We start from the raw sequence: 15,749 nt of genomic DNA on the forward strand, positions 1-15,749 counted from the left end.
GGGTTAAGAACTGAATTATTGAGAAATTTGAGCAAATAAAAAAGGAAAAATATTCAAAATATTTTACACCTTTCAAAAACTTTTATGTCCTGTTTGACTTTAAAGATAATTAAAATTATGTTTTTATTATTATTTTAACAAATTGAAGGCCTTCGGATTAAATGTCAGTTGTTAATTAGCAGACATTTGCATAACATTATGTATTTTACTAATTTACGCCTTTTTTTTGCGAAATTATTTAATCAAAAAGCCTTCAAAAGGGTCAACATTTGAAAAAAAAAAATGTTGGTTAAGCACTGAATTATTGAGAAATTTGTGCATAACATTATTTTACTAATTCAAATGTATTGGTTTTTTTTCAATTTGTGACATTATTTCATCAAAAAGCCTTCAAAAGGGTCAAAATTAGAAAAAAAAATGGTTTAAGACTGAATTATTGAGAAATTTGAGTGTGTTTCTTAACCATATCTGTTTCTCAGCTGCAGCGGTAATAATACACGTTCCCACCACTTGGGGCGGTAATGACAATAGCAGACAAACAGGAGAAGTTTAAAGTCATGGACAAGTTTCTGAAGCGCAAAAAATTTGACTAAAGTGGTGAAGCTGTGTTTTCATTTACATTTTTTGGACAGTTTAGTTAAGAAACATATTCATTATTAATTTAGTTTATTTATTTCAGCGCAGTATAAATACATGTAATAATAATAGTAATAGATGTTATTTGTAAAAAGCACTTTACAATGAGTAAACAGCCTCAAAGTGCTACAGTGTATAAAAAAATAAAATCAAAAATAAAAAGATAATAGAAAATAAAAATAAATAAAAACTAGAACAGCTAAATAGCTAAAAAATATGCATATATCTAAAAAAAAGGCTTTTTTAAAAAGAAGGGTTTTTAAGCCTTTTTTAAAAGCATCCACAGTCTGTGGTGCCCTCAGGTGGTCAGGGAGAGCATTCCACAGACTGGGAGCGGCGGAGCAGAAAGCCCGGTCTCCCATTGTTCGGAGCTTTGTCCTCGGAGGTTGGAGGAGGTTAGCCTGTCCGATGTACTGATGTATTGTTCGTCAGTTATGAACGAGTCCCTTCATATGCAGTATATTTGGTAAGTACTTATGTTTCTAATCAGCCTGACCTAAGCATAAGTTATGTGGTAAAAACAATTATAATATTGTTGATTAACACGTGCTCTCATATTATTTGACAACGTTTTATACTGTAAGTAGTGAAGATATAATTATTGAATTTGATTAAAAACAAGAGTAAGATTACCAATTCAGTGTTAATATTTGAGTGGGGTCCCGGGGCCCTCGGTAGTGGAAAAGTTGGGCCCCGAGGTGAAAAAGGTTAAGAAACACTGTCTTAAGGAGTTCCAGTACATTTCTGTTGGAGGCTGCCTTAATCCAGTAATCAAACATTTAATTGCATGACTCGGGTGTTCTATATATTTCATTGCATGACTCGGGTGTTCTATATATTTCATTGCATGACTCGGGTGTTCTATATATTTCATTGCGTGACTCGGGTGTTCTATATATTTCATTGCATGACTCGGGTGTTCTATATATTTCATTGCGTGACTCGGGTGTTCTATATATTTCATTGCATGACTCGGGTGTTCTATATATTTCAATGCATGACTCGGGTGTTTTATATATTTCATTGCATGACTCGGGTGTTCTATATATTTCATTGCATGACTCGGGTGGTCTATATATTTCATTGCATGACTCGGTGTTCTATATATTTCATTGCATGACTCGGGTGTTCTATAAATTTTATTGCATGACTCGGGTGTTCTATATACTTCACAGCATGACTCGAGTGTTCTATATATTTCAATGCATGACTCGGGTGTTCTATATATTTCATTGCATGACTCGGGTGTTATATAAATTTCATTGCATGACTCGGTGTTCTATATAAATTTCATTGCATGACTCGGGTGTTCTATATATTTCACAGCATGAATCGGGTGTTCTATATATTTCATTGCATGACTCGGGTGGTCTATATATTTCATTGCATGACTCGGTGTTCTATATATTTCATTGCATGACTCGGGTGTCCTATATATTTCATTGCATGACTCGGGTGTTCTATACAGTATATTTCACAGCATGACTCGGGTGTTCTATATATTTCACAGCATGACTCGGGTGTTCTATATATTTCATTGCATGACTTGGGTGTTCTATATATTTCACAGCAAGACTCGGGTGTTCTATATATTTCACTGCATGACTCGGGTGGTCTATATATTTCATTGCATGACTCGGGGTTCTATATATTTCATTGCATGACTCGGGTGTTCTATAAATTTCATTGCATGACTCGGGTGTTCTATATATTTCATTGCATGACTCGGGTGTTCTATATATTTCAGTGCATGACTCGGGTGTACTATATATTTCATTGCATGACTTGGGTGTTCTATATATTTCACAGCATGACTCGGGTGTTCTATATATTTCATTGCATGACTTGGGTGTTCTATATATTTCACAGCAAGACTCGGGTGTTCTATATATTTCATTGCATGACTCGGGTGGTGTATATATTTCATTGCATGACTCGGGGGTTCTATATATTTCATTGCATGACTCGGGTGTTCTATAAATTTCATTGCATGACTCGGGTGTTCTATATATTTCATTGCATGACTCGGGTGTTCTATATATTTCATTGCATGACTCGGGTGTTCTATATATTTCAAAGCATGACTCGAGTGTTCTATATATAAAGCTGACCAATACCTTTGGGGTTTTTTCATGGCTTATGGTCATACATTGTAAAATATTACCAATAGCCAATAGCATGTCTTTCACTACTCCACTATTGTTGTTTCTGTTGATCAGTAAATATTCTCCCACATTAAAAAATATTCCTTTTTTAGCGACCATCTTTCTATCTCAGCTAGCCATCACTTTAACAGGTTCACTAAACTGTTCCAACACGATATTTGTGTTGTTGTAGTTTGCATAAAAGTTTGTGCAGTTGAAACGAAACATTTGTTGTGGGATTTAATGTTGCTACGGTATTGATCCTCTGTATAATAAAACAGTTATTATTGATGTGGGAGAGAAAAAATGGTGTCTGGGTCTATATCATTCTCCAATTCCACACCTTTATGTATTTCCTATTTCATCAGGGGGGTGTTAAAATGAGATCTCGCTGACCTTGGAGGACACAGAAGAGCTCTCATATTTCTTCAACTGCTCGCAACTTTTTTTTGCAATAAAATTGCTCAAACATGATTAACTCAAGAATAAACTCTACAATTGTCCTCACATTCTTTTGCCAAGGTTATTGTAAAAAACTAGTCTTGGTTTAGGTGGTGGCCCAGAGGGCGTCACACTCATTTTCATGGCGGGCCACATGGGAGATACCAAAGCCCTTGGAGGGCAGCGTCATGATAATATTAAACAGTTTCCATTTTTTTATTATTAATATTGTTGTTTACCAACAAACTAATGGAAAACCTGCTTTGGAATCAAAAGTCAAAGTGACAATTTAATTTCAGGTCGTGTAGAATGTTCATAAGAAAAAGGGTTTGAATGACACAAAAGCAAGAAATACAGTAGGAACGGGATTGAGAAGGCACTATTTGGTTTACCTGACACATGAAACGTGACAAATTGCGGGAGTGCACTGTCCACTTTAGCCGCCGTTCCAACTTTGACCACAGCATCAGTTGCTACTGTATGTAGAGTGGAGCTTTTGCCTCATTTTCAGCAGACTGCTTTGCAAAATGATGAAACCGCTCCTCTTCCTCTCATGCGAGATCCACCCAGGAATGGGGCCGTATAAATCCCTTTCCTACTGTAGCTTGTTGCATTAAATAATATTGAGTTAAGAGCTGCATTTGCATGCCTTTGTGCTTTTTTTGTGTTTTTATAAGGCCCCCAAATGCCTGGAATAAAGTACTTTACCTTTCCTTACTAAAATGTGTTTGTTCTTTCATGAAATTGCATACCTTTTACACTTTACTGTGGTCCAATATTGCAACAAATATTACAAACCGGGCTTTCTGCTCCGCCGCTCCCAGTCTGTGGAATGCTCTCCCTGACCACCTGAGGGCACCACAGACTGTGGATGCTTTTAAAAAAGGCTTAAAAACCCTTCTTTTAAAAAAAAAGCCTTTTTTTAGATATATGCATACTAGTTTTAGCTATTTGGCTGTTCTAGTTTTTATTTTTATTTATTTGTTATTATCTTTTTATTTTTATTTTTTTAATACACTGTAGCACTTTGAGGTTGTTTACTCAATGTAAAGTGCTTTTTACAAATAAAATATATTATTATTATTATTATTATTAAACAAATGTATTGTTAAAATAAAAATACATCTGCTTGACTTATAATTTCAAAGCACATGGAATTGTGCAGTGTAATAATGACAATAGAGTTTACAGTAGTTTTTACAGGAAACACTCAAAGTTCGATGTAACTCGATCGTTGGGGTCTAATAAAAAACAATCATGTTATTCCGATATCGTGTTATAAAGAAATCTTTTTTTTACTCAAAAAAGGTGAGTATGCCTTGTAACTTTAGATGCCATGGACACGCTTGCTAGTGCTAGACGTGTTGAGCTAACTAGCCCTAAACGAGCTACTAATATTTAGCTCGTTAGCTACACCGCGATGTAAACGGGCTCAAATTCGATGGTTATATAGAAATATCGCGTTATTTTAAACTGTGAGCGTATTACTGAAAATTGAATAAACTATAACTGTTTTTAAAAATCTCCCGACTAAGCTGCCAGTTTTTGGGTTGTTTTTTTTTACCATAAATCTACTGTTGTTGTTTTTACAACATATTACTGTAAATGGAAAAACAGTACCACATTTTTTATGGTAAAAAAACAACAAACAAACTGGCAGCTCAGCTTGTGGTACTGTTTTTTCCATTTATAGTAATATAAACAAAAATTAAAAAAACTTGTATATTTTACAGTAATATTCCAGCTGTACGCTTCCAGTTATTTTCCTGCAAAAAAAACGGTGGTATTTTTTTACATTTAAAAAACAATTGATATTTTAAAGTAAACATTTTTTACTGTAAAATCTCCAAATGTGTTTGTACAGTGTGCATAAAAATACATACAAAAATCAAATGCATTGTCAAATTCATATACTTTATATATATATATATATATATATATATATATATATATATATATATATACATATATATATATATATATATATATATATATATATATATATATATATATATATATATATATATATATATATATATATATATATATATCTCTGCGATGTGGCCCTCAATGAAAACCAGTTTGACCCCTGATCTGATGTCTGAAGGAACATGAAGCCTGTTCAACTTTGTACAGTAGATAGAAAGGTAGTAAAGCAGCGCCATCCGGTGGAGCTTTGCCAGTATTTACCTCTTCCAATCGGTGAATGAAGTCCTTCATGGGCGTGTCATCTCTGGGTGGACGTGACACGTGCACCTGTAGCTCGTCCCCATTGGCCAGCGTGTCCAAACACAAGACGAAGGCCACGTTGTCGTGAAGCAGACTGGACTCTGGGGCGGAACCATTTCAAAGAAGACCCAAGTTGAAACACGGTTCCTGGGGTTGAAAGCCACCCAGGACTTACCGGCATGGTCCAGGTTCTCTTCAATCCATCTCTTGGTGCCTATAAAGTTGTACTTGCCTCCTCCGGAGAGGGAGAACATCAGATGGTACCTACACCAGCAGACATCATGAGAGACAAGAGCCAAATGTCTGATCTGGTGTTGCACGGGACTAACCGTGGTCTGGTACTTGGACTGCTGTAGAGCTTCTGGAAGAGACGGGCCAGTTCTAGCAAGACGACCACACCACTGCCGTTAGAGTCGGCTCCGAAGGACAACCACTGCACAACACAACGGAGGAAGTCAAGTTCAGTGGGGACTTTTTCAAAGTTTTGCTCCATTTTAGGCCAACTTGAGATGTGTTACTCCCAATGGAATAGTTTTTCCATAGGGCCGTCAAAAAATAAATAAATATATATATATATATATATATATATATATATATTTATTTTAATCTGTTGTGTCCAGCCACTCAGACAAATCATATTGTTGATGTAGATCACAGGTATCAAACTGAAGGCCCGGGGGCCACTTTTGGCCCGCCACTTCATTTTATGTGGCCCGCGAAAGCCTGGAAAAAATGGATTTTAATAAAACACTTTATTTTTTTTAACTAAATGCATTCCTTCTTTCAATTTTGACAGAAAAAAAAAATGCATATTTTAAACTAGAATATTATCTGATCATGCCAGTTATATTATATAACTGTAGAAGCATTTAAGTCCCATCTTAAAACTCATTTGTATACTCTAGCCTTTAAATAGACCTCCCTTTTAGACCAGTTGATCTGCCGTTTCTTTTCTTTTCTCCTCTGTCCACAGGTCCGGTGGCCATGGATGAAGTGCTGGCTGTCCAGAGCCGGGACCCGGGGTGGACCGCTCGCCTGTGCATCAGTTGGGGACATCTCTGCGCTGCTGACCCGTCTCCGCTCGAGATGGTCTCCTGCTGGCCCCACTATGGACTGGACTCTCACTATTATGTTAGATCCACTATGGACTGGACTCTCACTATTATGTTAGTTCTACTATGGACTGGACTCTCACTATTATGTTAGATCCACTATGGACTGGATTCTCACTATTATGTTAGTTCTACTATGGACTGGACTCTCACTATTATGTTAGATCCACTATGGACTGGATTCTCACTATTATGTTAGTTCTACTATGGACTGGACTCTCACTATTATGTTAGTTCTACTATGGACTGGACTCTCACTATTATGTTAGATCCACTATGGACTGGACTCTCACTATTATGTTAGATCCACTATGGACTGGACTCTCACTATTATGTTAGATCCACTATGGACTGGACTCTCACTATTATGTTAGATCTACTATGGACTGGACTCTCACTATTATGTGAGATCCACTATGGACTGGACTCTCACACTATTATGTTAGATCCACTATGGACTGGACTCTCACACTATTATGTTAGATCCACTATGGACTGGACTCTCACACTATTATGTTAGATCCACTATGGACTGGACTCTCACACTATTATGTTAGATCCACTATGGACTGGACTCTCGCACTATTATGTTAGATCCACTATGGACTGGACTCTCACTATTATGTTAGATCTACTATGGACTGGACTCTCACTATTATGTTAGATCCACTATGGACTGGACTCTCACACTATTATGTTAGATCCACTATGGACTGGACTCTCACACTATTATGTTAGATCCACTATGGACTGGACTCTCACACTATTATGTTAGATCCACTATGGACTGGACTCTCACAATATTATGTTAGATCCACTATGGACTGGACTCACCCACATATGCGGTCCTCTCTAAGGTTTCTCATAGTCATTCACATCGACGTCCCATTGGGGTTGTGAGTTTTTCCTTGCCCTTATGTGGGATCTGAACCGAGGATGTCGTTGTGGCTTGTGCAGCCCTTTGAGACACTTGTGATTTAGGGATATATAAATAAACATTGATTGATTGATTGATATACTGCATTGCAAAACTGTTATTGTGTGATAAAAACAAATAGTTCAATATCTGCTTGACACCTTTATTAATGATTTTAAAGCAAGTTACACGCAAAAAAAATCAAATAATCAGATGCATATGCATTTTCGACTAACACGTGTACGCAAAGCAATGATCCGACGCTGACTGCGAGACTGGGCAATAGGAGACTGATTGGCAAACGGGCACAGGTGTGTCCCGGTTGCCAATCAGGCAGCAGGTGTGGAAGCCTGTGCACGGCACAAAGAAGTGACCACTACAAAATAAGGGCGCAGGACAGGAAGTTAAATAGCACACGCAGATATAAAGCAAGAGTGTAAGAAGGCATCCTGCAAACAAGGGGAACATTAATTGGATGGACGGCTGACTAGCGCTTATACAGCTGCAGCCAGCTTCCGTAGCTCCCACTCCCCTCCCCTCTGTTGCAAGTTTTGTTGATTCTATGTAATAATAATAATAATAATAATAATAATAATAATAATAGATTTTATTTGTAAAAAAGCACTTTACAATGAGTAAACAACCTCAAAGTGCTACAGTGTATTAAAAAATAAAAATAAAAATAAATAAAAATAAAAAATAAAAAAAATAATAAAAATAAATAAAAAGATAATAAAGAATAAATACAAATAAAAACTAGAACAGCCAAATAGCTAAAAGTAGTATGCATATATCTAAAAAAAAAAGCATCCACAGTCTGTGGTACCCTCAGGTGGTCAGGGAGAGTGTTCCACAGACTGGGAGCGGCGGAGCTACTGTTGGTTCAGCTGTGCTCCTTCACGCTCTTTTATGTAACTTGTTTATGTGTGCTATGACTATCAGGTTTATTCCTTGGACCCAGTCTGGACCCCCTCCCTGTAGTCCAGCCTTTGACTGAATATTTTTTTACTTCTTATGCGTCTCACTCACCGGTGCTAGTCCATAGGAATCGTAGTGGGCAGTGATCACAATGGTGGGTATGTCCTGGCCTGCTCCAGGAAGCACTCCCTAGAACGCACACCTTTAGTTGTTATAATACAGCTGTGATGGGGAAGTGGATTGACTCGCTGACGTACTTCCAGTGTGACCAGAGTGCTGTCGGTGATGGCCTTGATGGGACCGTTGTTGCTCACCAAGATCTGAAAGGCCGTGGCTGTCACCATACTTCGGAAGACTGTCACAGTAAAAAACATACTGGGTAAAAATACATGACAGGGTGGTGCGTGTTTCCTTTACTACTGTATTTTACAGTGGTATATAAGCCACACCCACGCAATTTTTAGAAAAAATATATAACATTTCCATATATAAGCCACAGATATATATATGTTGCAAAATGAGATATTTACATAGAAAGATTTTTTTAATGTTTATTTACATATCTTAATTGTTTCCAAAGTGTGCTTGTAACACGGCAGTAAAACGGCTGATCAAACAAAACAGAAGTCATGGTCATGGACCCACTAGCTGCGGAAGCTAGCTCTCCAATCAGCTAAACAGACTTAACTCCACGGTGACGTTTTGGTGAATTTACCGAATAATTTGTCAACTGAAACAACACAAAAAGAATTAAATTTTAAGTTGATAATACTAACACAGACACTTGTTAGCATACTAGCTAATGCTAACAACGCCTGCTTGATTAGATTACGATAGCACGCACAAATATGCATAAAGACACTCCTATCAAACATGTGACGGTTTAGTAAGTTTGAATTGTTTTAGTTATATTGCAAAATTCACAAACTTAGCTTGGATTGGAAGAAACCATAATGGTAGAAACGCTATGGACGACTAGTAGACGGAAGGGCACTTGTACCGCCGGTTCAAGGCAAGAAACCGAAGGAAGTACTGTCGACACTCAACCCGCAGCCCCTGCAGTCAGCAAACCCGTCCAAAAGATGGCGCCATAGCGAACACAATAACATACCTTTTCAGTCTCTTTGTGGGTGTTGCGACTCTGTTAGTTTGTTGTTTACAAAACATGGCGGTTAGCGAAGGAAAAGTCACAGTTAGCCGCACCCTTGTATAAGCCGCAGATATATAAGTTGCAAAATGAGATATTTACATAGGAAGATTTTGTAAATGTTTATTTAAACATCTTAATTGTTTCCAAAGTGTGCCTGTAACAGGGCAGTAAAACGGCTGATCAAACAAAACAGAAGTCATGGTCATGGACCCACTAGCTGCGGAAGCTAGCTCTCTAATCAGCTAAACAGACTCAATAACTCCACGGTGACGTTTTGGTTCATTTACGAAACTGAAGCAATACAAAAGGAATGCCATTGTAAGTTGATAATACTAACACAGACACTTGTTAGCATTATAGCTAATGCTAACAATGCTACCTTGATTATATTACAATAGCACGCACAAATATGCATGAGGACACTCCTATCAAACAAGTGACGGTTTAGTAAGTTTGAATTGTTTTGATTATATTGCAAAATTCACAAACATAGCTTGGAGTGGAAGAAACCATGCTGGTAGAAACGCTATGGACGACTAGTAGACGGAAGGGCACTTATACCGCCGGTTCAAGGCAAGAAACCGAAGGAAGTACTGTCGACACTCAACCCGCAGCCCCTGCAGTCAGCAAACCCGTCCAAAAGATGGCGCCATAGCGAACACAATAACATACCTTTTCAGTCTCTTTGTGGGTGTTGCGACTCTGTTAGTTTGTTGTTTACAAAACATGGCGGTTAGCGAAGGAAAAGTCACAGTTAGCCGCACCCTTGTATAAGCCGCAGATACATAAGTTGCAAAATGAGATATTTACATAGGAAGATTTTGTAAATGTTTATTTAAACATCTTAATTGTTTCCAAAGTGTGCCTGTAACAGGGCAGTAAAACGGCTGATCAAACAAAACAGAAGTCATGGTCATGGACCCACTAGCTGCGGAAGCTAGCTCTCTAATCAGCTAAACAGACTCAATAACTCCACGGTGACGTTTTGGTTAATTTACGAAACTGAAGCAATACAAAAGGAATGCCATTGTAAGTTGATAATACTAACACAGACACTTGTTAGCATATTAGCTAATGCTAACAATGCTAGCTTGATTATATTACGATAGCATGCACAAATATGCATAAAGACACTCCTATCAAACATATGACGGTTTAGTAAGTATGAATTGTTTTAATTATATTGCAAAATTCACAAACTTAACTTGGAGTGGAAGAAACCATACTGGTAGAAACGCTATGGATGACCAGTAGACGGAACGGCACTTATACCGCCGGTTCAAGGCAAGAAACCCAAGGAAGTACTGTAGACTCTCAACCCGCAGCCCCAGCAGTCAGCAAACCCGTCCAAAAGATGGCGCCATAGCGAACACAATAACATACCTTTTCAGTCTCTTTGTGGGTGTTGCGACTCTGTTAGTTTGTTGTTTACAAAACATGGCGGTTAGCGAAGGAAAAGTCACAGTTAGCCGCACTCTTGCATAAGCCGCAGATATATACGTTGCAAAATGAGTTATTTACATAGGAAGATTTTGTAAATGTTTATTTAGATATCTTAAATGTTTCCAAAGTGTGCCTGTAACAAAGCAGTAAAACGGCTGATCAAACAAAACAGAAGTCATAGTCATGGACCCACTAGCTGCGGAAGCTAGCTCTCTAATCAGCTAAACAGACTCAATAACTCCACGGTGACGTTTTGGTTAATTTACGAAACTGAAGCAATACAAAAGGAAAGCCATTGTAAGTTGATAATACTAACAGAGACACTTGTTAGCATTATAGTTAATGCTAACAATGCTAGCTTGATTATATTACGATAGCACGCACAAATATGCATGAAGACACTCCTATCAAACAAGTGACGGTTTAGTAAGTTTGAATTGTTTTGATTATATTGCAAAATTCACAAACATAGCTTGGAGTGGAAGAAACCATACTGGTAGAAACGCTATGGACGACTAGTAGACGGAACGGCACTTATACCGCCGGTTCAAGGCAAGAAACCGAAGGAAGTACTGTAGACGGTTTAGTAAGTATGAATTGTTTTAGTTATATTGAAAAATTCACAAACTAGTAAAGTCAGTTAGCTGCACCGTTGTATAAGCCGCAGGGTTCAAAGCTTGGGGAAAAAAGTAGTTGTTTATAGTCTGGAAAATAGGGCAAAATAATGTTCCAATATGTACTTGTCTCCTTCTAGAAAGAATCCACGGTATACAAACAAAAAGAGTGTGATGTCACCTCGGATGAATATGGAGGAGGTCCGTGTGGATGCAGTCCTCTTGACCTCCTCATACATGTAGAGGAGCTGCTCGTCCTCAGGGGCCACATACACCGGCATGAGGGTCTCCTCCATCAGGGCTTCGCTCTCACTGACCATGAAGGACTGGCACACAAACAATAATGACTTTGTGTGACAAAGACAAGAAAGACAAATGTTACCTGGATGACTTCTTGGGCTAGACTGGAGATGTTGCGAGGCAGCAGGATGAGGATGGCAGCAGCATGTTGTCTCTGTGCCTGCTGGTATGTTTCTGTGGTGAAGTCTGACACCCTCATGATCACACAGCGCCGGGTCAGCACCGGCTCGTCAGCAGAGCGGGCCTCGGCGACCACCAAGGCGCCACGGCAACCTGGAGACCCAGCAGAAAATTACCTTCACAATACATTCATCTAAACATGACGTTAACTCAGAGAAACTATATTCTGATGTTATCATTCAGACATGATTATTTTATGGTTGTTGGTTTTTTGCTTGTGATATGTGTCCCCTACCCTGGCTCTGAGATAATTGGCAATATACAGTACATATACTGTATGTTTGTAAATATTATATATATACTGTATATATTTATATATTTGTATGACAAGCGGTAGAAAATGGATGGATGGATATATATATATATATATAAAGTAAATATATATATATTAAAACCTGGTGGGGTGTGATGGACCCAGATCAGATAGACCAGTGTATCTGTGTCATCCTCAAGCTCAGGTCATCTACCAGAGGCCAGGGAGTTTGAGGGTTCTGCGCAGTATCTCGGCTGTTCCTAGGACTGTGCCCTTCTGGACTGAGGCTTCAGATGATGTTCCTGGGATCTCTTGGAGCCACTCTCCCAGTTTGGGGGTTACTGCTCCGAGCGCCCCCACTACCACGGGGACCACGCTAGCCCTGATCTTCCACATCCGTTCCAGCTGCTCTTTCAACCCTTGGTACTTTTCAAGTTTATATATATATATATATATATATATATATATATATATATATATATATATATATATATATATATATATATATATATATTTTTTTACATATATCCATATTTAAGTGTTACTTCTTTACTTCCATAGTCATATTACAAAACAGCTAGTGTTTTTCCAATTCAGTCTGCAAAGCAAAAGTTTGACTGTGAGTAGGCCTTGAAGCTTTGGAATGCAAAGGGTAGACAAAACAACGAGGTAGGAGAGAACGGGGAGGGGGGAGCAGAGGCAGACCGGATAGAGCCACTCATCTGGATGGGTTATGCAAGGCTGGTCTCATTATTGTCAAATATTTGAGAATAAACCACAAAATACCAACTACTGCCTGGTGATCAATTTAAACTCCAGCTTATGTGCCATAAAAAGAACTTGGGAGTGACCAGCAACTTAAAATCCCTGGGAGGAAGAGCTGGTCAACGCAACAATATACATACATATAATATCTGTTTTTAACATTTTATAAAAATAAAAAATAAAAAAAATGGCCCACCCATACTTGACTTTTTTATAAGTAGCCCTTGGTGGAAAAAGTTTGGACACCCCTGACCTAAACTATTAAAAGCTCTCAAAATGAAAATAGAATGTTCTTAAAATATAAACTTTTTTAAAAATTTTAGTTAGTCAATTAAAAAATAAAAGAATGTTAACTTCTGAATTAAATTGAAAAATGACAACAACCATAACAAACAATGTCAAATGTGTAAATGAACATTCATATTTTTGTACAGGCAGAATTTGAGACACACTAGGTTATGTAGTTACACACGCATTATTAATATTTTTGTTCTATTCTTACATGGGAAGAAACAATAGTAAAAATGTAAGAAAAAGAGCAAAGAAGAATGTACGTAATGGAAAAAAAGCTGAAATATTCTAACTAAAAATTAATATAAAAAATATCAATATGGTCCCCGCTTACTGTGACTTTTCAGTTCGCGGCCCTTGGAGGAAAAAGTTTGGACACCACTGAACTAAAGTATCCATATTTTTATTTTAAAATTGCCAATAATACAAAGTTGATACAAAATCTCTTTTTAGCATTTTTTTTTAAACAAAATATGGCCCTTGCATACTTTAAGTTTTCAGTGGTTAAAAGTTTGTTGGAAAAAGTTTGCACACCCCTGAACAAAAGTATTGATATTTTGATCGGAAGATGGATATTACAGCACAAAGATCTGGTATCTGCGGTATCGGTAATTAAGTATCGATCACTACTGTTCGGCAATACAACTTGGATGTCATTGATATCAAATACGAGACTCAACATTTGAGATGTGTAGCACAAAGAACCACAGTGTTATCATCCTCCTCCTGTACAGTATCGGCATACTTTTTTTTTTTTTTTTTTTTAATGCACTGTAGCACTTTGAGGTTGTTTGCTCAATGTAAAGTGCTTTTACAAATATAATCTATTATTATTATTATTATTATTAAATGTATCTAACACAGGACTGTAGTTGCCGTGACAACACAACACATGTTGACTCACCATGCCTGTGCTTCATCAGGTTGTACTGCTGCATCCTGTGACCTGTGAACTCATAGGAGGACGCGGGCGAGAGCGAGGATCCTAGCAGAAGGTGAGCGGCCAGCAGCAAGCCCAGGAAGACCACCTTCACATCTTGCAAGAACATGACTCCAGGTCTGTGGAGGACAGGCGGAAGAAAGTTTCCTAACTCGGCAGGTTCAGACAACGTTATCGTACTCACTTTAGATGAGGCAACACATTGGAAACATTCATCCCTCAGCATGGTCTTCCTCACTGCAAACTGTGTCGTGGCTGAGGTAAGCCATCCTTCACCATCTGCTCCTCAGGGATCAGCTTCTGGCTAATCACACCCCCAACATGGACACGCACTACAGCAGGCGAGCTACAAAAGTGTGCATACACTTGTAAAGAGCATCATGTCATGGCTGTCTTGAGTTTACAATCATTTCTACAACTCTTATTTTTTTTTGTGATGTAGTGATTGGAGCACATACTTGTTGCTCACAAAAAACATTCATTCATTCTTTTATGAATTTATTATGGGTCTACTGAAAATGTGAGGGTCAAAAGTATACATACAGCAATGTTAATATTTGCTTACATGTCCCTTGGCAAGTTTACCTGAAATAAGGCGCTTTTGGTAGCCATCCACAAGCTTCTGCTGGAATATTTGACCACTCCTCTTGACAAAATTGGTGCAGTTCAGCTAAATGTGTTGCTTTTCTGACATGGACTTGTTTCTTCAGCATTGTCCACACATCTTTGGGAAGGCCATTCTAAAACCTTCTTTCTAGCCTGATTTAGCCATTCCTTTACCACTTCTGACGTGCGTTTGGGGTCATTGTCCTGTTGGAACACCCAACTGCGCCCAAGACCCAACCTCCGGGCTGATGATTTTAGCTTGTCCTGAAGAATTTGGAGGTAATCCTCCTTTTTCATTGTCCCATTTACTCTCTGTAAAGCACCAGTTCCATTGGCAGCAAAACAAGCCCAGGGCATAATACTACCACCACCATGCTTGACGGTAGACATGGTGTTCCTGGGATTAAAGGCCTCACCTTTTCTCCTCCAAACATATTGCTGGGTATTGTGGCCAAACAGCTCCATTTTTGTTTCATCTGACAATACATGGACAAAGATAAGACCTTCTGGAGGAAAGTTCTGTGGTCAGACTCTCACTATTATGTTAGATCCACTATGGACTGGACTCTCACTATTATGTTAGATCCACTATGGACTGGACTCTCACTATTATGTTAGATCCACTATGGACTGGACTCTCACTATTATGTTAGATCCACTATGGACTGGACTCTCACACTATTATGTTAGATCCACTATGGACTGGACTCTCATAATTATGTTAGATCCACTATGGACTGGACTCCCACAATATTATGCTAGATCCACTATGGACTGGACTCTCACAATATTATGCTAGATCCACTATGGA

At 38.2% G+C, this 15,749-nt stretch overlaps 1 protein-coding gene across 1 annotated transcript in view; it reads right to left on the reverse strand.

The window, feature by feature from the left end:
• LOC133655759 (BOS complex subunit ncln-like) overlaps window positions 1-14,670 on the reverse strand; it is a 22,761-nt gene extending 8,091 nt beyond the window's left edge. Inside the window, exons 1-9 of the mRNA XM_062056259.1 lie at window positions 14,517-14,670; window positions 14,297-14,451; window positions 11,986-12,176; window positions 11,785-11,929; window positions 8,654-8,751; window positions 8,508-8,585; window positions 5,780-5,883; window positions 5,626-5,714; window positions 5,412-5,551 (exon numbers count right to left, since the gene is read on the reverse strand). Coding sequence (XP_061912243.1) covers window positions 5,412-5,551; window positions 5,626-5,714; window positions 5,780-5,883; window positions 8,508-8,585; window positions 8,654-8,751; window positions 11,785-11,929; window positions 11,986-12,176; window positions 14,297-14,451; window positions 14,517-14,548 — 1,032 coding nt within the window. The 5' untranslated portion in view covers window positions 14,549-14,670. The remainder of the gene's footprint in view (window positions 1-5,411; window positions 5,552-5,625; window positions 5,715-5,779; window positions 5,884-8,507; window positions 8,586-8,653; window positions 8,752-11,784; window positions 11,930-11,985; window positions 12,177-14,296; window positions 14,452-14,516) is intronic.
• Between the last annotated feature and the right edge of the window lie 1,079 nt (window positions 14,671-15,749).

The sequence above is a fragment of the Entelurus aequoreus genome, linkage group LG01, assembly GCF_033978785.1.
Source record: "Entelurus aequoreus isolate RoL-2023_Sb linkage group LG01, RoL_Eaeq_v1.1, whole genome shotgun sequence".
In the NCBI taxonomy this organism is placed as follows: Eukaryota; Metazoa; Chordata; class Actinopteri; order Syngnathiformes; family Syngnathidae; genus Entelurus; species Entelurus aequoreus.